Raw genomic sequence first — 27,500 nt, forward strand, 5'->3', positions numbered from 1 at the left:
ACAAACTTGGAGCGTTGATATATTGCTATTTTATGTACCGTCGGACTCCCACTTCGACGACGGGGAATGATTCAAGCATTTGAATCTATGAAAGACACCCTAATACTGGAGAATAGTTGTTCAGAGAAAGTGCTTGTTGTACGCACTGACACAGGGATACAGAGATAGCACATATACACAGTGGGTCACAGAGAGTGTTTTGCACACAGGCACAGAAGAGACAAGGAGAGCACACGCACAAATAAGCACAGACGGAACTAGAGAGCACGAATATACCCAGACACCTGAGGTGTCGGGTCTGTTGTACACAAAGACAGAGTGGCCTACAAGGAGCTCATTTACATAACGGCACACAAGGTACATTTACAGCAGACACAGAGTGGCACACGGGTCATTGAAACGAGACACAGAGGTCAACATAGGAATTGGTTTTACATGGACTGCGTGTGTGGTGTGCACTCTTGGGCACATACGACATGGATGGGTAGTTGTACACATGGACGCAGGGGAGCAGAGGGGATGGTTGTTTACAAAGTCACAGAGGACCACAGTGGGCGACTGTACACACAAACACAGAGGGTCATGGAGGTACACACCAACACAGAGGAGCACAGGATGGTTCAACACAGAACAGGCAGAATAGCAGCAGACAGTGGTGGTGTGTGATTGCAAGGCATTGAGGGTACATAATGCACAGACACATAGGGGTACAGGCTGTGTTTACACATGTTGTTGGAGGGACATGGACAGCACGTATACACAAAGATCCAGAGGCACAAAGGATGATTAAACGCACAGACACAAAATGATAAAGGGGTGGCTGAACGCACAGATACAGAAGGACGTTGTTTCCTCAGACACTGAAGGACATAGAGAACAAATATACACCGTCTCACGGGTGAAAAGAGGGGACATGGATATTGAAACTAATGCAAAGAGTTCACATGAACGTGAAGAGTTTTGACACTGACACCTGTAAACAAACAATACATATACACAAAGCCAAGGATACATAAATCGACTAAGTTCACGGGCACACAGGCAGTGAAGTACACAAAATATACACACACAAAGAAATGGAGGGACAGAGTCCAGGTACACGCAGATACAAGGACAGCGATAAAGTCCAGGTACACACAGACAAAGGCAGTAAGCAATAGACCAGTGCACACAGACACTTAAAAACAAGTACACATATGAACAAGGGTAAGTAAAAATATATGCGCACACATAGGTGGTAAAACGGCACGCTTGGCTGTACAGAAAGGTTAAAATAGTTCATTCTTAACAACATACCTGCCTCAGTGGACAGTGCAATTATGAAATTTAAATACGACTGAAGAGGTCGGGTATCCGGATAAGATCCCACAAGCCATGGGCCTCATTAAGTTGTGAGAATGAATATTGCATACACTAGCTAGTCTAGATAAATTATGTTCATAGAAAAAGGTGGACCCTACTTATTTTCTAAATAAAACCACCTCTTTTACTTTTCTGGTGTGTATCCACAGTGGCACGAATCATCTCGGCATTCTAGTCCTTGCAGTATCATTCATTTTTAAACGGAATAGAGCCTGTATACATAAACAATAATATTTCCTTTACCTGGAATGTCCTTGGCGTGAGAGGCGAGGCACATACATGACAGTGCAGACCCCTTCTTCTATTCACCACTGGGTCAAGTGAATTCAGACCTCCTCCACCCCATCGGCGTGAGAGAACACATTCTCATTCGTGCTACTGAGGAGTGTGTGTATGGCTGATGCCAGACTCCTTCTCGCTAAGACCTTTGTTAGAATGCACTGCCCACATCCCTCTTATGAGTGACGTGTTGGTTCACGGTGTGCACTGCTGCCCTCCTTCATTTACCCCAGCTCCTTGCACAGTCACTAGTGCCTCTTAAGGTCATGCCACTCAGGGCTAATGCAAACATTTCGAAGTTAGATAGAAGTTAGTTTCTACCTGCATAAGAGTAGTTTACGATCATATTTTTTATTCCACCTCTACTTTTCTTTCCACTAACAATAGCATATTTTTCATACTTTCCACCCTTTCCTTTGCACATTATCAAGAAACTAGACTGAAAGCGGCACTCCTACCAGACAGGCATATGGGTGGAAGGCAGGTGGAAGTGCAGGAAGTGCACGCTGCATGTTTTGCATTGCACTGGTATAGTCACTAGTATCAAACGCCATTGATCACACCTACTATTCCAAACGTAGTCAGAATTTATGTGTGCGTAACGTAAGTTGTGCATATTACAAACATGTGTGGCACACTTATGGGCATCGACTACGCTATTGTGCATTATATGTAATGTGTTTTATGACTTTTACAAAAAGTAGGTACATGCTGGAAAAATATCTTGTATCAGCTCCCTTGACTTCTCTTAAGATTACATTTACTGCACTGACTTACGTGGTTTCTTGCTGGGAGGCGGGATCTGTAAGCTCAGGTAACCGCTGCTCTCAGAGTCCAAGCGCCTCTTGTACTTCTGTCGCCCTCCTCGGACCCTGTCCAAACGTACCCCTATAGAAAGAGAAAAGCGAGGCTTCGGTAACTAATAGGAAGTGGGAAGTGATCTTACGATTCATGAGCAACAAGTTAGTGCAGGAGCCACAACCTTCTTTTCTAGGATTGACGTGCACCAGCACAGAAAATCACAACTTCTAAAATGTCAATCTAAAAACATTTTTTGCAACATTTTGTTAACATTTCTCAAAATTACATAGCATTTCATGAAAAGCACCTGCTGGTATCACACATGAAAATTAAACACAAGATTATGCAATGCGTTCAAAGGTCATGCAAGATACCAGCAGGCTACTGGCTGGTGGAACAAATGTCTTGTGGTCGTGATTTTACGTTTTGTTCAAGACATCCTCTGCTCAAGCCAATGGCCAGAGGGAGGAAATTACAGAAAATCTCATGCCTCCGAAATCAAGCATAACACGAGCAAATTTAGAGAGATTTTATGGGCATGATGAAAATTTCACCTGGATCCCACAGAAGACTGCTCAGGCAGCGAACCCAACTAAGGGTCAGAGCAGAGAGAAAGGATGTTTTTGGGTGGCCCAAGTATGGGGATTTAAAAGCACACATGGGGTCAGGTGATGGGAGGATGTGTGCTACATAAAAGACATGTAGCAGAACAGCGCTGCCATAAATATGATCAAATTGAAATGATAGGTCACTGCTGCGTTCTTACAACTTGTGAGCCAGTCCTATACCAACCTCATTCTAATGCTTTGTCAGGTTTTTGGCGGACCAGGGTCCCTTGGTCCTACTATAAGTTAACACTGGGATGGAAACAGTTCCTCTAATTCAATTTTTTTTGCAAATCTTACTCCTTCAGCCCTTGCAAGCAATATCTCAAGTCTCATACCCATTTTAGTCGCCCAAATGGAGCAATAGTCTCCACATAGACCTTACAACCACAAAGCTGAGTCATCAAAAGCCCTTACAAAGTGCATGCATTGACCAGTTGACGTGGGTCAGCCACTCAGACACAAAGCCCCCCTTTACTAGTTCTTCACTGCCTATCACTGGCAAAACAATTCAAGTGCTAGACCCTCTGTATCGTTGGTTGAGTTTTCTATGGACTTGGCTACCCATTTCTAGAGTAAGAACCTCACTCTTCGCATTTGTAATTTGTGTTACATGCAGTTGATCAACTAACTGGATATTCAATTTCTTTGAAATGTCTTTTTCATATCCTCTTATAGTCTGGGTGCAGAGAAGCTGCTTGGAGGTGGGTGATCAGACAATCCCATAAAACGGTCTTAGGATATCAAAAGATTCAAATCTCCTCAAGGTGCACAGAGGCTTTGGTATGGTGAGGCAGTTGAGATTTACTCAGCAAAGTTGTTTATAACAGACCATGATCTGAAATGAGTTTGGAAGAGTACGCTAGTGGGATTCCATGTAGGGTTTGTAGCCTAATTTAAGCAGCTTACTTCAGGCCAGGTGCTTGGAAAGGCATCACACTCTGAAAGATTCAGTTTGGACCATGGCATTGTGGGCAAAAATATAATGCTCTGGGATGTAGCCCAAGTAATTATTAGTGGCTGAGATTAATTGCAGCGTTCCACCATTACTTGTTTCTTTTCCTCAGTGCTTAGCAGACAGACATTCTGTATGATCTCTATGGAGAGACTTTGATGCCAATGGATGCTAAAGAGAGTCCTGGTGCAATTGTATAACATTGTTGAGACACATAAGGAGAATTGTGGGATTCTGAGTAGAAGACGTTCACAATAGTCCTGTTTGCTTATGAGAAGGTATGAGTTAGTGATTTTGTTGATGTGGAACAGGAGGTGATGACAGATGTTTCATTTGCATGATAGTTGGAATCCCTCAGCTGAGGAAGTACTGGAGATGAAGGAGTCTAACCCCGTGGAGGAACAAAACTGCACTATGGTCACCCTTACAAACAAGTGAGCAGGAGGGCATCAGGAAAGAGGACAAAGTGATGAGAGATTTTCGTTGGAGCAGAATGTACTTGGGAGCAGATAGTTTTTGTTGAGTGGAGCTTGAAGGATGGCAGAGGCAGTAGTGTCGGATAGCAGTAAGGCAATATGTTTTTGGCTCCAAGATGGGGAGTAAAGGAGGGTAAGGAAAATAATATTTGCTTCTCATCTCTGCAAAGGTGAAATCAAAGGCAAAAGAGAGAAGATGATGTCCCTGAGGGATGCAGTGGGAAGGAAGGAAAGATGGAGCCGATAATGGAACCCTGGCAAACCCCTCCTGGGAGTGAGGTACTTGGTGAGAGGGCGTAGCAAGAGGAAAGAGAGTGTGGTTGGAAACAGTGTAAAGGGAGAAAAGATAGAGTCCAGAACAGAACCCTGTTGAGAGGGTGTAGCAAAAGGGAAAATTATTTCAGAATAATCATTCAATATCTGCCTCTCCGAGGGAGGCAAGAGTCATAAGCAAATGTTGAAAGTTTCAGAGACATCCCTGGATCCACCATTAATGCCCAACTCTGCTCCAATAAAGGAAATACCTGGAAACAGACCTCATTATAGAACATTCAATCACAATGCAGTAACAATCCACTTTCACTCTCTGAAAGCAGCTATATCTCCAGCTGACTGAATCTGTGAATTTGGCCATGGATTTATATACATGCTACACTTTGGCTATGTTCATGCTCTTCAAATACCACATATGCACATACACATGCAGGAGGAAGAGTATCGGGGAGTCGTCTTGATGCGTGGAACAGAATAGACATTTAAATATGTGAGGTAGGGCAGTTTCCATCAAATGAAGTTGGCGGAAACCAGAATGTGGAGTATTGATTAGGTTGGGAATGGACTGAAGTTGCAGACTTTGTTGAGAGCAATCCTTTCCAGAATTTCTGATTGTCAACGGGGCTGAGACAGTGGGTGATGGCTGGTGAAAGGATTTTTCACAACACAACACTGGCGAAATTTGTGGCAATCACCTACAACATCGCAGGGTAGAACACTCCTCCACATTTTCACTTTATAGGGAACTTCCCCTTACAACCTATGGCCTGTGACATGGTACTTCTCTTCTCCCACAAAGTACTCATGGAGTATTCTCCCATGCAACTTCTCATGAAAGGGTTATATTCTTTCCAAACTTATCACACGATGGTGTACTACCCTTTGCAACTTTTCACAACAGGGTACTCAACTTCACGAACTTCGTATACCACTGCATACTCCCACCATACAACATCTAGTAACAGGGTGCAACTCTTCCCAACTTCACATACCATATGGTACTCCCCCATACAACCTCTAGTGAAAGGGTACTCCTTTTTTCCCAGTTCGCAACAACACGTAGACATGCATACTAGACTTGTATCTCTCGAAACGGGGTGCTATACTTCCCCACGTCCATAACACTTAAACAAGCACAACCAACACATGTTTACATGACAGAACACAAATGGGGATCGCAGTCTTCTCTCCAACCTTCTAGCTAGACTCCACATGCTCCAAATGCTCACAAATTACTCGCAAAACAACCTACAAGTGGATTATTTAAAATTCCAATCATGTCTTGCATCAATAAGCATTCATTACATAAACTACAATTTTCAAATAATAGAAGTCAATTTACAATGAAATTTACTAACCAGACACATGCATTACCAATAAGGTGTACATAGCACATGTCAGTACTCAAGAATCAGCAACTAAAATGTTCTCATCTACTAAGCCTCACCTTTAGTGGGAAACAGGCACATAACTGTGGCAATTATAATATGAACTCCATTAATGCCAAATAACTGCGCTAATTAACATAATGATATATTTTCACATTACAACTGGACAAATGTCAAACAGACACCATCACTAAAATGTTGAAAAAATAGTTCAAGGGCAGGATCTTCATACAAGACTCTGGTGCCACTGAAGTACAAAGTAAGTTCTTTATTTCATGTTATGCCCCTAAATTGCATCAACAGCAGGCAGCTTCTCTCAGGGCTTCATACCTCCCTCCAGCTGTCCTGTCTCTTAGCTTCCATTCCATTCCACACACCAACATTTTATTTCATCATTCATGCTCAATATTCCAGACACCTACTCAGGCAGATAGGAAATGGGGACACATAGGATACTTACACATGATGCCTTGGTTTTACTTTTTTGCACTTCATCTTCAGTCTGATGGTGTGCTGGTTGCGAGTGTGTCATGAACCAGAGGAGAAAGTGAGCGTGTCATTGTGAAAGGCAGGCAGGGTGAATTCCAAAAGGAAGTTGCCCATTCAAAGACAGAGAAAGTGGTATTATGTACATCTGAAGCTTTGTTACAAGGAATTTTGAGGCTGTCAAATATTATGGCTGCTGAGCATAACCCGCTAATCTGCCCAATAAGATGGTGTATGTAGATAAACAGCTTGGCAAGCAAAGCAGCCTATTTTACACAAGGCCTTAGTCTCCATGGGAAGACAATGGCAAGATCGCGTATCTATCTCACTTCGCCTCCCTCAAAGTCTCTCTGCCCCTCATTTTCTTCTTTTCTCTCACTGGGACTTCTCTCAGACATTCTTTCCATGGGCTCTCTGGTAAAACTATATTTCTGGCGAAGACAAGAGCTGGGATCGGCTATAAATACACCGGGCTCGCGATCCCTGGAGTTGGAACCCGATCAGGCTGCCTTTTAATTTCCTGACATGAGCTGCCCACTAACCCAATTAACCATAAGCCCGGAGGAGATCGCTGCTTCCCAGAAAATGCTGGGTGAGAGAGGAGACAGCAAAGAGGAACATTCTCCACGAGGAAGAAAAGTAAGGAGGAAAATGAAAGGGAAAAGAGAGGTAAGGTGAGGAGAAAAAGAGAGACAACGGAATGTAGAGAATGAGAGGAGGGACAGGGGCGTTGACAGGAAGAATAGATATTATAAGGGTCAAATAAAGAATTAGAAATCAATTTTAGTAGTGGAGAAAGTGAGGACAGTGGAAGAAAAAATAGGGCAATGTAGCGGATAAGGGAAAGAAGAGTTGTGAGGTGGTCTAGTGGTTTGAGGGTGGAGCATCGGGAGAGGGGGAAGAGGAGGACGGCCAGCAGGAAGAGGCGGGGGCAGCCTGAGGGACGGCAGTGAGAGTAGGGACACGCCAGTGGTCGGTTGCCAATAAAGTGTGTTAAGAGAACCCACCGTGTCTGTCGTTATTAGTAGCAGTGAAGACACGACAGCTGGCGACGAGGGTGGGATCGAGCTGGATGCTCTCCCAAACCCTGAAGCGCAACCGAGACCGCCGGAGGGCAAGACGCGGGAGAAGACGGCGGGAACACCGCCGCATGCAGAGCGCACCCCGAGCGCGAAGAGAGCCCAGCAGAGTGAGGAGCGGAAGCGCGGAACGCACCCTGAGTCTGAAGAGGGTTGGCGCTCGAAGTAAAGGAGAGAGGTTGACGACGCTGGCCCACGCGTCTCGATGTGAGTGCCAGACGTGAGAATCATCACCTACCCTGCTATGAAGCCTCTCCCCGAGTGAAACGGAAGACGTGAGGAGGCTGAACGAGCGGTGCACGGACCGGGGGTGAGTGAAGCCTCACAGTGACAGCAGCACGTGTGAAGCCCTGTGCACGATACCAGCCCGGCGGCCATCTTGAAGTCAGGCGAATTGCAAGACGTCCCATTTAAGTGTACCCGGCGGCCATTTTGAAGTCAGGCGCCGTGAGGAACAAACAAGCACGAGCAAAGCAAAGCCCCACACGAGTGAAAAGGGACAGATAAATTTAAAAAAAAAAGGGGAAGACAGGAAATAACAACAAGACAAACAACAAACAAACAAGCCAAGGCAAAGGCAAGTGGACAACAAGACAAATAACAAACAAGCCTAGGCAAAGGCAAGTGGACAGATTAGACATAGCATCACGTGAAACACGATGTCGACACAGGGATCCCCAGTCCGCCAAGAAGCGAAGCCACTTGTCATGGGGCTATCGCATCTGCGCCCTCCAGAACCCCTAGCGCTCGTGGTCGGAAGTAGCATGGGCCCTCGCTGGGAAGAATGGATCGAAGATTTCGAGGACTATATCAAAGGTTCCAAGGTACTGGGGGATGAGGATCAACTGATCGCACTTCGAAATCTCGTGGGGAAGGATATCAGCAAGATGATAAAAGAAATCCCTGCCGCAGATGCGGGAACGTATGCCAAGGTGCGAGAGGCCCTGGATAAGAAGTTCTTGCACAAGAAGAATGTGGACTACGAACGGTATGTGTTTCAGCGAGCGCGACAAGAGAAAGATGAAGTAATGGGCTCATATATAACGCGACTACGGCGGTTGGCGCGCCACTGCAACTTTGAAGCATTCTCGACAGATGACGCAATACGGCTGCGCGTGATTGACGGCTGTCAGTCGGAGTCCCTTCGTAGAAAACTATTGAAGAAAAGCCACACCTTAGATGAAATTGAGGAACTCACGAGACTACACGACCAAACAGAGGAACAGGCCAAGACCATGGAGGCAGGGCGTACGGAGCACAAGGAGCTGATCTGTCAAGTGCACACCGAACGTCCCCGCCGGGGGTCGAGAGAACGAGCACGACACGCACGACCGCCGTCGAGACATCGCCGCCCTGGGCATCGGCGGCCAGACTCTGGGAGGAGGAGCAGACGCCAGGATCACGGGAAGAAGGCGCCAGTGCGAAGGTGCTATAGATGTGGATATGACTTCCCACACAGCGTAACATGCCCCGCCATAGGGCAGCAGTGCCACAAGTGTGGCCGGAGTAATCATTTTGAGACCATGTGCGGGGAGTACCGCCGTGAGAAAGACAAGAATGCAACCAGGATGCCAAGAGGCGAAACGCGCCGACACCATGCGCGAGCAGTACATGACCGCCAGAAGTCGTCGTCCAGATCCTCCCAGTCCAGCAGGGAGTCACGGTCATCAAGGTGGTCGAGAAGATCACCGTCTAGAGACTCTGGTTCACCGTCAAGCGAATGAGAGTATTCAGTGGAATATGCAAACATGATTGCTGATCCAGACCAGCTGAAGAAATACCCTCGCCTGGACATCAGTGTGGGCACACATCACACAAAGTTTGTTATGGACAGTGGGGCATCACTCAATTACATCCCGGTGACGGAGTATAGGAAGATGAACCCTCGGCCCCGACTAAGCCCTGCACACGTCCGTGTCTATACCTGGATGTCCAGGAAGCCGCTCCCATGTCTTGGGAAATTTCCGACGACGCTGAGGCACCAAACAACATCTGTCCCAGCTGTGATACACGTCATTGAGGGGCCAGAAGCGGACTGTCTCCTCAGCCTGCCGACGGCTGAACGGTTAAGACTGGTGGAAATCCTTTACCGTGTCAGCAGCGACAACGATACCATCCACAAATTCCCGAAGTTATTCTCCGGGCTCGGTAAAATGAACAGAGGCCAATTTCGCCTCCACATAAATGAACAGATACACCCAGTTGCCCAGCACCCTCGGAAGGTACCCTTCCACCTCCAGCAGGCTGTGGAAGACGAGCTGCAGGACCTGTTAAAGGCTGACATCATCGAGCGAACAGAAGGCGCAACGCCGTGGGTGTCTCCGGTAGTGGTCGTACCAAAGAAAGGAACGCCAGGGAAGGTCCGACTATGTGTGGACATGCGGGTGCCCAACACCGCCATCGAGCGGGAGCGCCATCCAGGGCCCCACTTAAGTGACATGATAGCTGCACTAAACGGGGCGCGGGTATTTTCTAAGTTAGACCTTAACAAAGGTTACCACCAATTGGAACTCCACGAAAGCTCACGATATATCACGACCTTCGCAACGCACCTGGGGCTGTTCAGATATAAGAGACTGAACTTTGGCATTTCATCAGCCGCAGAGATATTTCAAGAGGCCATCAGACAAACAATCCATCACATCCCTAATACACTGAACTACAGTGATGACATCCTAGTCTACGGGGCGAACATCCAGGATCACGATACAGCCTTGGACAGGGTCTGCCATGCCCTCCTCGAAGCCAACCTCACGCTCAACAGAGAGAAATGTGAGTTTCACCAGTCGAAACTAAAATTCTTTGGACACATCTTCTCTGGAGCCGGAATGAAGCCAGACCCCGACAAAGTGAGCACTCTGAACAACACCAAGAGTCCACGAGACGTCAGCGATGTACGGTCCTTCTTGGGCATGGCGAGTTACTGCTCGAGGTACATTAAGGACTATGCCACACTCAGCTACCCCCTTCGTATGCTGACAAAACAGGGACAGGCGTTTGAGTGGACGTCGGAGTGCGAGCGGGCGTTTCAAGAAATTAAACAGGCTGTGGGCACGGTGGAGAGCCTGGCATACTTCAGCCCAGACCGCAAGACTGAAATCACCGTGGACGCGAGCCCTGTCGGCCTAGGTGCCATCCTGGCTCAATACGATAAAGACACTGACCAACGTCACATAGTGGCCCACGCCAGCCGCAGTCTCTCCGACACAGAGAAGGCCTACTCTCAACCTGAAAAGGAAAGCCTCGCGGTGGTGTGGGCGTGCGAACACTTCCACGTGTTTATCTATGGTAAACATTTCACAATGGTGACGGACCACCAAGCACTTATCACCATCTATGGAAACCCGCGGTCCAAAATGCCTCCCCGCATCGAACGCTGGGGACTACGTCTGCAAGAATACACTTTCACCATTGTGCACAAACCGGGGAAGGCAGCCAACCCAGCTGATTATATGTCGCGACACCCCGAAGTGTCCCAGCGCCCCACACCATCCGTTGCTGACGAATACATCCACTTTGTAGTGGATCAGGCGCGGCCACCAGCCGTTCCCCTAGACGTCATCCAAGATGTCACCTCGCAGGATGCCATGCTGCAAAGGGATTCAGAGCTACTTGGGAACCTGTGGAAATCCAAGTGATTCAAAAAGTGGGACCTCATTGGCATTTCTAGGGTTGGCGACCTCTGGGTTAAAGAAGAGGTTAAATCATTTCCTTCCTTGCAACAGGAATATGACATGGCTGCCACGGAGTACTTTAGATACTTACAGGTGTGACACACACTACTTGCACTCTTCCAGCAAGGTGACACCCCCCCTGAATCCTCGCCCCTTGAGGACAGAATATTGGACGGCTACCTTCCGGCAAAAAACATATCACTTACATATAAAAAGTTGATAAACAATTCCAGTGATCCCCTTTGACAATTAAGGTAGAAATGGGAAAGGGATGGTATAATCCTGGACGACGAAGACTGGGTGGCGGCAGTAGCCTCCCCAGGGGAAGTAGCCATCTCAGCCAGGCTACGTCTGGTACAACTAAAGATACTGCACCGCATTTATGTTACAGGGCCGAGACTAGTGAAAATGGGAAAGACAGATGATGGGAAATGTAGGAGGAACTGTGGAGGGCAGGGAACATTCCTAGACATACTATGGGAGTGCCCGCACATCCAGCGATACTGGGCGAACATACATGACAACCTCGGTGAGGTACTCACTCTTGCAATCCACCTAGAGGCCAAAAGATGTCTCCTCAATGTGTGGGAGCCCACTTACTTGAACAGCAACCAAATCACATGTGTCACGCTGGGGTTGATGATTGCAAAGCGTAATATCGCACAGATGTAGGGAGCAACACAGGCACCGACAGTTGCAGCATGGGAGAGGGACATGGACTGGTGTATGTTCCGAGAAAAGACAGTATATGTAGCAAGAGGGTCCCCCAGGAAGTGGTCCCGCATATGGGATGACTGGAATATATTTCGGGGCCATATATGTACACCCCCCAGCGCACAAACATCTGATGACCCACCATCACTGTGATCATGTCACCAGATGCAAAGTACTAAAACACAACTGTCCAAATAGATTTTAATACAGAACTTGCCGTCTGATTATACTATGTCAAGTAATGTCGATTCATGTTTGTTTAATAAAAAGAAATATAAAAAAAAAGCAAATGAAGCAAATCATCATGATCCACCCCAGAAGATATCTCTTGTCTCTTCCATCGATCTATCCATTTATCCTTTCATCCTACCATTTACTTGCTGATTTCCACCCTTTACCCTTTACATTCTGTTGTCTATTCAGTTTTTCATTCATCATTCAGTTTTTCACCATTCTGTCTGTTCACCCTTCATATTCAAGTCTATCCATCCATCCATCCATCTTTAAACCTATCCATTCATCTTTTCACTCATCCATCTCTTTATCCACCCTTTCACTCATCCATCAATCCTTTTGCTCATCTATCCATCAACCCTTTCACTCCTTTATACCATCCACCCTTTCATTCCATCCACCCTTTCACTCAAACCCTCCTTTCACTCATCCATCATCCACCCTTTCATCCATCCTCTCTCATTCACCCATCCAATCTTTCACTTATCCACCCATCATATGCCCTTTTATCCAATCATCCACCCCCTTTCACCCATCCATCCATTCACTCATTCAACCATTCACTCATCCATCAATTCATCCATCTATACATCCACCCTTGCTCACTCATCCATCCACTCACTCACTCACTCACCCACCAACCCTTCCTACTACGTTGTTTATGAACCTTTGTCACCCATTTTCTTTAAAATACCTCCTGCGAGTGTCTTGATTCTCTCTCTCACTTTTTCTTACAAAAAACAGTCATACAAATGCAGGCAAACACACAAACATAAGCAGACACACAAAAGACTCCGGTATGTTAAAAGTCATGTTATACTCTTCACCATGGCTTTTTTAATTGCCACTGCCAGGGGACTGCCATGATTCCTGTGTTTGCCCAAATGCAGAGGATAGTGTGAATGTGATCGACAGCACAGGGCCTGAATGGACCCTGCTCTGTCAAGCACAGCGTGATGGTGAGCACCGGACATTATTCAAATGAGCCCTGTTGAATAGCTCAGCTGGGGCTCAGATCGGGGCTACAGAAGCGGCGCCTTGGCTGCCAGACATGTTCCACTCCTGCTCATTAGCACTTTCAGCCAATGAGCCTACCTTTTCATGAGTACCGGTACTCTCCTCGGCAGTAGAGAAGTGCAGGTACTCAGAGTGATACATTTAAGAAGTGCCGGTACTCAGTACCGGTGAGTACCGGCCCATTTAAAGCACTGGGTGTACAGACCCCAACCAGCCTCCATTTCAACCAACAGCATCCCTCTGTTTTTTTACTACATTTATTGCAGTTGATGTGCAGCTATGTCGGCAACACAAAAAGATATTCAAGCCCATGGCCCAGCACAGGGCATGGATACCCCTACCTTCTGTATTATATCATTGTCTTTTGTTTTAGTCCCCTGATATGCTGCCCTAGTGTTAAGTTAGTTATGGGAGGTTACCCTGTTTCTACATCCTGCACGTCTGCCTATTACACTTCGCCTTTCAGTGCATTTACTTGCAGATGCAGGTGTCTGGTCATAGGTAAAGGTTGGTTGATCCTTATATGAACATATAATGAACCCTTGGAATCTTTACCTCTGAGTTGCTGTTAGCCTAGGTTTGAAAATTTGGAAGGAAGGGGACACTGGCGGGACATACCTTTTAAGGTTGAGGATTACCAGACAGCACAGTTGTCTAGTTTGCTAAGGTTATCTTGGGGACATTCGGAAAGCTGACTTAGGAATTCATTCCATCCATTGCTGACCATTGGCTTTGTAGTTTGTATCACACATTTTCTGGCTTTCTATTTGCTGGATATGTTTGTTTTATACTGTCCAACTTGAGTTCGCCCCTCCTGTTGCCTAAACCTTGTTCACAGTACTCTTCCACTAACTCGATTTCTGTAAACAGGCTTTAAATCTTGTTCTTATATTGTCACATTTGCTTTGCATTCAAAGATGCAGGTCAAATGTCAAGCTGTCTTTCAAAGGTGCTTGGTGTTTACTTTTCTTTCTCTGACTTCAAAGTGAGAGAATTTATGTAACAATCCTGCTGAGTACCCATGTTGGAGGCCACATCGTAGGTTTCATTTTTTCTAGCACACAACAATTTTTTTTTTATTGTATTGATGTTTCAGAATATATCAGAATTCGTACAAATGAATCACAGTATGGTGGAAACAAATATTTGAATACGATCAGAACACATCAATACACCAGGTGAAGACATTTGCACACATTAATATGTGTTCAGTAAAACCATATTTCGGAGCAAATGTAATGGTCATTTCAGATGAAAATGTGTTATCTGTAATGGCAGTGTGCTACCACACCATACATACTCCACACTACACTAATCCACTCGACTGTATGCCATGCCACTCCATTCTACGGCACTCCACTCCACTCTGACATGCCACTCCACTCTATGCCCTTTTACTCTAAGACACTCTACTACACACCAAGCCACTCAACTCCATGCCACTCTAATCTACGGCATTCCACTTTGTGCCCCTACACTCCACACCACTTACCCCACTCAACTCTAACCCCCTCCAATCTACCCCACTTCATTCCAATGTACCCCAATCTACCACACTCTACTTTGCTACAATGTACCCTAATCGACCCCTCTCCACTCCATTACAATATTCCCCAATCTACCCCACTCCACTTTGCTATGATCTACCCCAATCTACTCCACTCCAATCTCCCCCACTCCCCTCCTCTCAAACTACCACACCCCACTCCAATCTACCCCACTCCCCTCCTCCCAAATTACCCCACTCCACTCAAATCTACCCCACTCCAATCTACCCCACCCCACTCTAATCTACCCCACTCCCCTCCTCCCAATCTACCCCACTCCACTCAAATCTACCCCACTCCAATCTACCCCACCCCACTCCAATCTACTCCACTTTAATGTACCCCAATCTACATCACTCCACTCCAATCTACTCCAGTACACTCCACTAAGATCCAATCTACCCCACTCCACTACAGTGTACTTCACTCTACCCCACTCCAATGTAATCCATTCCAATCTACCCAACTCCACTCAATCTAACCCAATCAATCCCACCCCACTTCAATCTACCCCACTACACCCAATCTACTGCACTCCACTTAAATCTACCCCACTGTGCTCCAATCTACCAAGTCTACCCCACTACAGTCAAATCAACTTCAATCTACTCCACTCCAGTCTGCCCCAATCCACCACACTCCAATGTACCCCAATCCAACCCATTCCACTCAATCTACTGACTCCCCTCCAATCTACCCACCACATTTATTCCACTCCATTTCAGTCTCCACTGTAATCTATCCAACTCCTCTCCACCCACTTTAATCTACCCCACTCCACTCCAATATATCCCACCACAATCTACCCAACTCCATACTACCACAATCTAGCCTATTCCACTCCAATCTATCACAATCTAACCCACTCCACTCTAATCTGCCACACCCCAATCAACCAAATATACCCCACTCCACTCCATATACCCCACACCACACTCCTCAAATCTACCCCACTCCACTCCAATCTACCCCATTCCACCCTACCCCCAATCTACCCCGCTCCAATCTAGCCACTCCAATCTACTCAGTGTACCCACTCAACTCTACCCCAATCTACCACACTCCACCCCACTCAACCCAATCTACCCAACTCCACTTCACTCTAATCTAACACATGCCACTAAAATCTACCCCACTCCAGTCCAATACAACCCACTTCACCTTAATTCACCCACCTCACTCCAATCAACCCCACCCCATCCCAAACTACCCTATTCTAATCAATTTCACTCTAAACTATCCCACTCTACCTCCCTCGATTGCATTCTACCCTAATATGAGCAACCCAATCTACCCCACTCCACTCTAACTCAATTTAACCCACTTCACTCTTCCTCAATCTATGCCACTCCACTCCAATCTACCCCAATATATCTCACTCGACTCTACCCCAACATATCCCATTCTATTCTACCCCAACATATCCCACTCCACTCTACCCCAATCTACTCTACCTCTATCTACCCCACTCCAATCTACCCCATTCTAATCTATCTCAATCTACTCTACCCCAGTCTACCCCACTACACCCCAATTTACCCCATTCAACCCCAATTCAATCCACCCCATTGCAGTCTACCACCCTAATCTACCCAACTCAACCACTACAATCTATCCTACTCCAATCTACCTCAGTCCTATCCCTCGCACTCTAATCCATCTCACTCTAATCTTTCCCAATCTACCCTACTCCACTACAATCTACCACAATCCACCCCACTCCATTCTACCCAAGTCTACCCCCACTCCACTCTATGCCAATCTACCCCACTCCACTCTACCCCAATCAACCCCATTCCACTGGACCCCAATTGATGCCACTCCAATCCACCCCACGCCATGCCACAAACATTTAGCCTTGCTGAACAGCAGCCACAATGGTGTACAACATGGCTAAAACATTGTCAAAGCCAATAGCACTTGCATAGGCGAGACCTACTGGCATTGCCAATGTTTGTTGATAACCCTGCTATGGAGGGTAGGCCCCTGCTTGGCAGCGTGAACCTTTATTTTAATAAATACAGTGTAGGACAGCAAGCTTCATATTACTTTTTTAACTCTGCGTTAGAGCAGGAAGTCCCTGGGAGAACAATATTGCATGAAAGAAATGTGCATACTCGAATCGCCCTCTGAGGCCACCAATGCATTTATGTTTTGACTATAACTCTTCATTTTGCCTGTTTACAATGTGTGGGAGCTGCGTCAACTCTTATCTATTTAGCATTTATGTCTGCTTTCTGTGTGCATGGCATGGATGTAGTAAAGAGACTACTGGATCGGCTAGTGAATGCAATGGCATACGCTCGTGTGGATGCAGGAAAGTAAACTTTTTTTTATACTAATACAGAGCAGCTCTTCCACCAATCACTGGACTCAGACCCAAAAAAGGCATATGCACTTGAGGTAGGAGGCTTGAAAGAGTGTTAGATGTGCTTTTCATTGCACACTCAGCTTCCCCATTGCAGATGAACTAAAGCTGTTTAATTTGACATGATCAGACAGTTTGACAAACATTTGAAGTCAGTTTAAATTCCCACTTCTTTCGATGGAAGACTCTGAATGCGCTGCGAATCGTAGAAGACTAATGCTGCTTAGACTTAACTAGAGAAACCAATGCTTAACTGCGGTTCAACAATATCGTCATATGGGGGAGCCCACCGATATAGGCTATTTCCTATACTCCCTAGTTGGATAGGGCCCTACCTACATTCGAGGAAAAAACACAAGTAGAAAAGAAAATTAAAATAAAGTTGGGACAAAGATTGCAGTATCCGGTCAGGGCACCATTTGCTGGAAGGAAGTCTTGGGTCACCCCGACTGGCATCAACAATTGAATTTATTTTAAAGCACTTCCATTATTTATGATATATCCTACCATTCGAATATCTTTTATTTTTACTAAAACTAAAGCAACATACTATTCTGTTCAAACAATTTGGAAAAATAATACTCCCCTGTAAATCAAACTTTTTTCTACCAATTAACTTCAGATAGATTTTAGTGGGACAATCATTGCTTTTTATGATACCCATTTACTGCCCTTCATAAGTTTTCCAGGAGAGCTATAATCACAATGTGTGAATTAGCTTATTACTAAAGTAATAATAGCCATTTGTTTGTGATTCAGTGACTTGGGATTATTACGAACTTCAGCAAATTTACAGCTATCATAACTGGCCAATTAGTTATAAGAAGGCCTCCCGGTATTATGGTATTATATTTTTAGCATTTTCATATGTATTTATCCCTACTTCCTTTTTGCTCTTTTTATCTGTAGTTATCCATCTTTATTTTGTGCTGAGTGTAAAAATTGAAGCTGCATTTGGTCTATTTACACCTTTATTTAACCGCCAAATGTTTACTCATGTTTGAAAGTAAAATGCGTTTTAGCTATTTACAGTACAATTGCCATCTGAAATCATTTGAATTATAGAACAGCTTCAACAGCTGTACTCTTGTAGGTATTCAAACTTCATTAAGAAATATTTTTCTCTGCTTCCAATTCCCCTACCTCCAGTCTGCACAGCTTTTGATCTAGCACGCATGATGCACAGAAGTGAGGATTGTCCAAAACAAAACCATTCTTTCTGCATTTTTCTGTATTTAAAAATAAGTACATAGAGAAAAGTAGATTGCTTTTGGTCTGTATTTATCTGTAAAAATCAGTAAAAATGAAAATCTAGGTCCCTAAGTTATAAAACACAGTTAGAAAACAGGTGGAGAACAGGTGCTGAGATACCTTCGTTTCTATTATGTACCATGAGCTAAAGACTTGCAAGATAAGGGTTTGAATGAAAGCGATAAGAAGAGAATTTCCATAACACCTTGAGAATCCTACATAACCTTCTGTACATGAAGCCAGCACAGCACACCCTTGCTGCTTCTGTGATGCACAGCTCTTTACTCACCGGACTCCAGTAAAATTGGTGTTCTATGCCACTTGTGCTGTATAACCTGGTCTGATGAGCAAAGTTTAAGCCAGTGGTTCTTGACCTGTGGTCCGGGGACTCATGGTGGTCCACAAAGCTTACTCGGGGGTTCTGTGATTGCTTAGAAAATTAAATAATATTACCAGATTAATAAAGTGTATAGGAATAAATATGCAAACTGTAAAAATGAAAATTTTAAAACGTTTTGTAAATGTTAAGGAAATTGAAATTACAGGCTAAAAAATAAGTTGGTATTTTCCAATTGATTCATGGGAAAAGTGCAAGTGCATCAAACAGAACACATGATGGACGATGAGTGACCTTAACTGAATTTAGAAAAGCTCCAAACTTCCTGTTAACATTTGGATGTTTTAAATATTTGTTTGTGAATTAAATGAAATATATGTTCATCATTTTTTTTGTTTCATGAATCCTTGTTTCTGTATTTTGTGTGTATTGTTTTGTGGTTCAAATTATCAAAAAGGCAGAGACTGGGGTCCCTACCTTTCAGTGATGACACAGGGGGAGTCCAAGGATTGCAGTAGTAATTAAGTGGGGGTCAACAGATGTCAAAAGATTAAGAACCCTTGATTTAAGCCACTGGTGGATGAGTCTTTCCTCTTGTTCCCCTCTAAAACCTGTGAGCTTTCTTTACGTATTAGCAGAAATCTTAGCCTCTCTTTGATCACAAGCTGAAACATAAATGTATTTTGCTCCAACTGTGCAACCAATGACCTTCCCTGTTGGGGATGATCCACAATTTTGTGCGCAGATGTACACTTTGAATCTCTTATTATATTGCCCACACCACAGGCTTTTCTTTCTCTCCCAAATTCAGCACAATCTAGCTCAAGAAATCCAGGTCAGGGGAGGCAGGATGGCTCAGCCTTGGTAAATTAGAAACGGAATAGGTCTACAGCCAGTGGGGCATCTATTTTAACTTATACCCCTTTTTCTCTTCACTTAGGCAGGAGAGGTTCCTTTAACCTGTAAGAGGGATGGACTGCATGCTTGGTATGAAAAACAAAAATCAAAACGTGTAATGTAAATGCACTCTACAGCATGATTTACTGATGCAAAGATTTTTCACCCGTAGAAAATTCATCACAGGTATATTATTGTCATGCAAGAACTTATAGCAATCCGAGGTTTTCACCGATTTTCAGGGATGTTCCTGGAATTCTTAGAAAGGTCCATTAATGGTGGAATTTGCTCAAAATATGAGAGTAATCCTACTGGATTAGTTTCCTATTCCCAAATTCTTTTTAGAATTAAATCATATGTGTTTAACAATATGTTCGGTATAAATATTCTATATTGAGCATTGGCCGAGCCAATAGGTTTTGTCTTTGACAGAAGAGCACAGACCTAATGGCATTGCTAACACTTTTTTTCTATAGCTAGCCACCATGCGTGTGCATGCCTGCTTGATGGCTATCTTGTAATAGTAATTCTTTCCCTTAAAATAAACTTTCCAAGCTGGCCACGATGGTGGCCATCTTGGAATGATTTTTCTTAAAGCATAAAAAAGTCCAAGATGGCCTCCATCTGTGCACATTTGTACATGCATTTGTTTGTATGGGTGGACATATTAGAATGGTGTACAAACATTTAAAGATGGGCAACCATTGATACAGCGGCAAGTGGTGGAGCATGAGGGAGATGGGTGACAAATCAGCTCTGGGGACAGGAGGGGATTTGTTAATAAGGAGGCTCAGAATTCCCTTCAAGGCTCACAGTACACTTTAAGGTGAGCGGATTATCGTGTATCCATCCAGTAACTCAGACAAATGCGCAATGCTTAAAAGGCTTCACTTTAAGGTGAGCGGATCACCATGGATCCACTCAATAATGTTGACAAATGTGCTGTAATTAAAAGTTCAGGTGGGAGCCTCGAATGCTGAGAGCCTCTGATAGAGCGGAGCCCAGTGAGAGCCTCGAGCAGGGGTGAGAGCCCCGGGCAGTGGTAAGAGCCGCAGACCCCGGTGAGAGCCTCGGACCCCGGTGAGAGCCTCGGGCAGTGGTGAGAGCCCCGGGCAGGAGTGAGAGCCTCGGACAGGGAGGGACACACGCCTCCTGAGCACCAACATGTTCCTTCGGAGTCTCTACAAAGAGGGTGACCAGCGGAGAGTGAAAGGCAACGGCTGAAGCTGCCGGAGCTGTGGGGAGTCGTGGGACGCCGCTGAAGCTAAAGGAGCCACGGGAGACCGCGGGAAACCGCTGGAGCTTCGCCGGAGCAGCACAGAGGAGAAGGAGAGACTGTGCAGCCGGGGGCCGCCGGAGTGAAGCGCGAGACAGTAGGCAGGGGGCGCGGGAGAGAAGCGGTGTAGCAGAGGCAGGAAGCAGAGCTGGTGGAAGCGGAGCTGGTGGAAGCGGAGTATCTTTGCAACATGAAGTTTGGTTGAGCAGAGAGAGGTGGTCTGTGCTGAAGTACTCTCTCGTAAGAGTTTGTGTTTGTGTGTTCTTCTGGATTCTGGTAAGGCTGCCTGCGCTGTGCTGTTAACGGTGTATTACTCGCTTTTGGATTTGCGAGAAAAACTATTGACTAGAGAGCATGTGAATCAATCCTTGCCTGTGAACTGGTTTGTGACGACAGAACGCGGTGGCGTGCAATATATTATTTAATTACTGAAGGCAAGGCAAGGTGGAGTTTGCCTCGTCAGCAGAGAAAGAAGTTGTGTTTGAATTGGCTTCTCATATGTTTTTGGTGATTAACTGACTATTTGGAATTGGGAGTGCCTGCTATTTGTTTGCCGTCCATCAGTGCCAGAACCAAAACCCGGTTTCCTCCGCTGCCTAGGAGCCATTTTCCGGCAGCCTTAGGGGCGCGTGCACTTCACCGGTCACCAGACGCACCAGGAGGCGCTTAAACCAACGCCTGGGCTCCCGTCTGCGGCCGGAAGAGGCCGGGCTGGACCATTCCCCTGACAACTGGGTATCGGCCCAGGATTACGCTTTTCAGGATACAGGTACTTCTGTACATACCCTTTAATTTTTGGAAACTACTATCTGTGCTTTATTACTTTATTGTGTGGAGGTTATCGAACTATTCAAGACCTTCAATTCAACATGAGCAAGACGAAGAGCAAGCACAAAGGAGTAGCGGGTACTTTAGACGCTTTTATAGTTAGGGCAGAATCGCTCTTGACTCATGAAATTGAAATGACAGAGCGGCGACTTTCATTAGATCCATCGATACTACAGAGACGCTCATCATTACGAATCCCAAACTTGGGGGATTTACCACACCTGCCCCTGCCTATTACACCGCAAAACACGCCCATGACTTCTCCCGTGCCATCTTTGGATATACCTTCAATGCATTCAATAACAGTGTCGAATGGGTCACATGGGCCAAGCATAGCTACAAGAACACGGGATCTAAGCCACTAGAGGAGATCAAGGGGAGAGAACCTCCAGTCAAACGAAAGCGGGGTGCTGGTCCTCAAAAGAATAAGAACACAAAAAGAACTAAACTCGTTGAACAAGTAACAGTTCATGTAGTTGATTCAGTAGCTCCATTGACCCATTCCGTTAGCACACAGACAGACGTCTGTTTGTTCTCTTCTTCATCATTAAGACAAGAGAGCATTGGGGACTCTGCCTTTACCTCTGCTATGGAGTCTGTTCTGGGAACAGTGTTATCCCACATCAAAGAACTAGTTGACAAGAATTGTAATTTTCTGAGGGAAAAGTTAGAACAGATGAATATTATTATGGACAATTTAAGCGGTAGTTTTGTAAATTTACAGTCGAATGTTTTCGAGGGGGAGGGCTCATCAGCAGCACCAGCAGATGTAAATTTAACTTATAATTCCTGTAGTACAAGTAGTAAAGTAAAAGACCCCCCTATACCGAAACCTAAATTGAAATCAAGTATTGGGGAGGGAAATACTCAGAGATTGTTTTGGGTCCACAACACAAAGCAAAGGGATGTACATGGTGTGCACTCCGAACGTTTACCTTTGGGAACTGCATTGAGTAACCCGAATAGTACCACTATAGACAGCCCAAAAAAACTCATCTAAAACCCAATACTTACGTTCTGAGTCTACCTCCAGCCATGTGTCCTTATGTATTAATTCTAGCTGGTGTCCCTGCCCTTAAAGGCGACCAGAAGGAGTCCTGGGCCAACCTACGTAACAAGACGGTGGATTGGCTAACAAAATACAAAAGATTCTGCCCATCTGATATGAAAGAGATCCTTATGGTCCATAGAGTTAGGTGGGTTGGCCAATCCCGCAAAAATATTGAGGGCGACTGTGTAGTGGTTAATTTCTGCAGGCCACAGACGGTTCATTGTTTGCTAAGTCTGAGAGAGCAAACATTTACGCAAACCGCCAGTATTTGTGCTCTTCCGCTAGGCTATTTTTATAAACCACCATCTAGGTTTGTTGTACATGACTGCGCTCCTGCCCCTCTATCAAATAGGTTCCAGGCCCTCTCAGATTTAGATGCCCTGGATTGACAACCAGTCTTAGTAGAACCAGAATTGCATTCTCCTGATAACGTTCGAGTTCCCATATTGCTTTCTGCTATCAGTAGGCCAGACGATCGGTTAGTCCTATTTAAATCCAAGGTAGACACAGATGCAAGTATTTTGAGTGAGAGCTCAGAAGGTTTACATCCGAGGAATGGAGACTCGGAGCAACTACACTTATTAAATACACAGGGCATAGTCAGGCCTAAAGTGCTTTCAAATACATCATTGGTGCCCGGGCTCAGGGAACAAGTGGTCGTATCTGAACGATATCTGTTTTTACATAAAAATGCAAAAGTCCCCCCCGACTTGGACACTGAACCTCATGTTGTTCATGATATTCGGACTGAGATGGACACTGTAGTGAACTTGAGAACAAGGGAAAAAGAGCAACTGGAAATACGACTCACATCATAGAATATTGCGGGGCAGGAGAAGAACCTAAGGGATGCAGAATGGCAGGAGTGTATAGAACAAAGTGATATATGCCTTTTTCAAGAGACCTGGGCTTTAGAAACCCCCCACAAGGTTGGGTATAGAACATAAAGTGCTAATGCTAACCCCTCAGTTAGAGGTAGGCCCTTGGGTGGCCTTGGTATATGGGTAAAAATCACTCTAGGTATTAACATAACCCAGCTGGACTTCTCATCACAGTTTATAGTTGGTGTGAAGATTTGTACATGGGATAAAATTGAAATAAATCTAATAAATATCTATAATAGACCAAGCCCATCTAGCAAGGAATCTTCTTTGGTAATAGATCAGCTCGATCAATTCTCAGGCTTAATTGACTCGAGGGTAATGGTTATTGTGAGGGGGTGACCTAAATTGCAAATCTGAGCCAGTGGTGGGTCTCGAAAATGTCTTCGAAGATGAAGATATGGCAAATAATATACCCCCTTTAGAAAGTGGTCTGACAGTACCCTGTTCAGTTGCAGTTGCTCAAATTATGAGACTGGTGTCAGGACATGGACTTAGAGCTTGTAATGGTCGACTACACTCAGATAGTCAAATGTCGCCACATTTAACAGGGGTAATTGTAAGAGTAGCATTGACTACATTTTGACATCCATCGGGTTCTGGCCAAATGTACAAGATTTAGTAGTTGATGCCAGAACTGATAGTGACCACTACCCCTTACAACTGACACTAGCAGCACATTCATTTCAACCAACATTTGGGAGCAAGGAAGATACTAATATTATCGAGGATGAACCTCTAGTAAGTAACAATCGTAGAGCGTTAAAATGGCCACTTATAGTGGTAAATAATGAAACTATAACGCCAATTTATGACACCTTTTCAGACGTCATTGCTCCATATATTGATTTGCCTGCTGCAGAGTTCCCAATATTGATCGTGCATCAAGTATTGGCAGATGCACTAAAACCTATTTTGAGCAGAATCCCTAAAGAGAGCTGTGGGGGGAACATCGAAACAAGTAACTTAGTAAATCCCTGGTATAATAAGGAGTGCCGTGAGGCGAAAAAAGAGCTTATACTGGCAACAAAAAATAATAATGTTACGGCCTTAAGGGAGAAAAGGATTAAATACAAAAGAATACTTGTACAAAGTAAAAAAAACTGGGATGAAAACATCTGGTTGGAACTAATTAGTGCAGCAAATATTAGAGATCACGCTGGTTTCTGGCGATTGATAGCAAAAGGTAACAAAACAGGAAGATGTAGTAAAGATCTGTTTTTTTAGATGCTAATACATGGGTCAATCATTTTTCCCGCCTTTTCTCTGCATCTATAATTGAAACAACACATAACCAGCAAGATTATGTAATCGTCCCTAGTACAGCTCATTTGCACTTTAGTCTGGAAAATACACTGGCAGCAATTGACCCAGTAAAACCGGGAAAAGCACCAGGCCCGGACAAGATACCTGCAGATTTACTGAGGCATGACAAAATTGTTTGGGGCCCTTATATTAACTCTCTTTGCAATTCAATAGCTGCGGGTGCACCGATCCCCGAATCAGGGAAAGGGGCAGAAATCACTACTATTTTAAAAAAAGGTAACTGCAAAGACCCTTCAAATTATCGACCGATCAGCTTAATTGACATTTTACAAAAAGGTTTTGCTAGGCAAATTTTCATAAAATTAAGTGATTGGATTGAGGATAACTGCATTCTCTCAAAATTTCAGGCTGGATTCAGAGCTAGAATCAGCACAATCGACCAGGTTTTTAGATTCCTGAGCATGAGCTGGAAATACACAATCCTAAAAAAAGGCCATCTATATATTGCCTTTGTCGACCTGAAGGCCGCATTTGACCTTATCCCCCGAAACCTACTATGGAAATCACTAAAAGATAAAGGGGTGCCAGATGAACTCCTCATACAAATAATACGTTTGCACGAGGACAATTATGCAAAATTTAGATGGGGTCCAAGGGGCGAACTCACCAAGGCAATTCCAGTAAAAAGAGGCGTTAGGCAAGAATGTGTATTGGCTCCCACCCTGTTTTCATTGTCTGTTAATGATATTCCAGAGTACCTAATTGGTTCTGCACAAGATTCGCCCAAGTTGGGGGTGGGGGGGGGGGGCAGTTCCAGCACTTTTATTTGCAGATGATACCATTCTAATATCTCAAACCCCAAAAGGTCTGCAATGTTTATTAGGTTCCTTCTGTGCATACTGCGATATTAAGGGCCTAGAAATAAATTCCAGCAAAACCAAATACATGGCATTTTTTTTAAAATCTAATGGTCAAAAAACAAAAGTTAGAATATGTGCATAATTTTAATTATTTAGGTATAACCTTAGATACTAAAATGGCCTGGAAACCGCAATTGGAGAAAAGTAAGACTGTCTTGCTCAAAACTCCCTACTAATAGCAAAGAAACATGGGAGTAGTACTTCTAGGGCTGTGTCCCCTACCCTTGAGGTTTACAAGTATAGGGCACAATCAACAACCCTTTATGGGGCAGAATTATGGGGGCCCTCAAGTAAGAATACCTTTGCAGTAGGAGAAAATACGTTTTTGGGAAAGTTATTATGCCTTCCAGGGCGTACACCCCTAACTCCTATCGTTATGGACCTAAATATTAAACGTATAGAGCATCAAGCCACACTTAGACCATTACTATTTTGGGTGCGACTGTGGTCCACAATAGAACTTGCTTACTACAAGGAAGGCCTAGAAGAAATTCGAAGGTTCGATCATAGTATGAGTCTCCAGTGGATTAAGCATGTTTTTTATTGGTTTGGTAAACTAGGACTGAAGCACTTTTAGGAAGAACCAACACAATTGACATTGGCTAAGAAATTATTAAAATCTACTTTTTGGACGTATATCCAAAATAGTGTGTCCCACAACTCTGCCATTGGCACACTAACAACCCAGTTTCTTCTAATGAAGCCAATAGCGAGCTTTGAGCCATTTTTGGATGAAGTGCAGCCACAGTTAGCAAAATCACTATACATGACATTTTGATATGGTGTTCTACAAACAAACTCAAACACATCAAAATGGGTCAGTAAACAAGGGGAGAACAATAGTGAGTGCTGTGTGTTATGCCAACCTAACACTCTAGAAAAAATGACCTACATTTATTATTCTTTTGTCCTGCTTATGCTAACCCTAGGAAGAAATGGATCAAACCCATTTGTCGAAATATGGGTGTTAGGTCCTGCATGGAAGCTGAACGAATATTGAAAACTGACACTTCTAAAAAAAAATGTGTTTAGTGTGAGTAGGTATCTGTTTAATGTTGGTATAATAAGAGTAAAAGTAGGCTTGAAGTTTTAAATGATTCATGTACATGTTTTTGGATTTACGTTTTAAATAGTTACGCACTTGCACTTTACAAATTAATGATAGAGTATAAAGAATATCCTGTTAGTCATTATATTGCACTTTAAGCATTTGCACTTTTTTTGATCATACATCAACCTGAAGTTTGTTGTGCTTCAACTCAAAGCCTATGGCACTTTAAAAGTATTAGCACATTTTTTAGTACCGTTCCTCTCGAGGAAGTTGTACTCATAGGATGTATTTGTAGTCACCCATAGTGTTTGGCTACTATAAGGTTAATTGATTTATATACTCCTCAAGTGATTTTTAAATTTAATTACCCCTACCTTTTTAATGTATTTATTATATTTATACATTTTAAATTGGAATACAGATGATCGGTTTTCTTTATAATGAACACTTTTTTTTTTTAAATGGTCTAAAGTGGAACCTTTTT

At 44.3% G+C, this 27,500-nt stretch overlaps 1 protein-coding gene across 2 annotated transcripts in view; it reads right to left on the reverse strand.

Moving 5' to 3' along the window:
• The window catches only part of ESRRB (estrogen related receptor beta), a 301,561-nt gene that overhangs the window by 98,360 nt on the left and 175,701 nt on the right, over positions 1-27,500 (reverse strand). For both annotated transcript variants that reach the window (XM_085628067.1, XM_085628066.1), the window contains exon 4: positions 2,419-2,529. In XM_085628067.1, coding sequence (XP_085484193.1) covers positions 2,419-2,529 — 111 coding nt within the window. The remainder of the gene's footprint in view (positions 1-2,418; positions 2,530-27,500) is intronic.

This window comes from Triturus cristatus, chromosome 9, assembly GCF_964204655.1.
Source record: "Triturus cristatus chromosome 9, aTriCri1.1, whole genome shotgun sequence".
NCBI classification, from domain to species: Eukaryota; Metazoa; Chordata; class Amphibia; order Caudata; family Salamandridae; genus Triturus; species Triturus cristatus.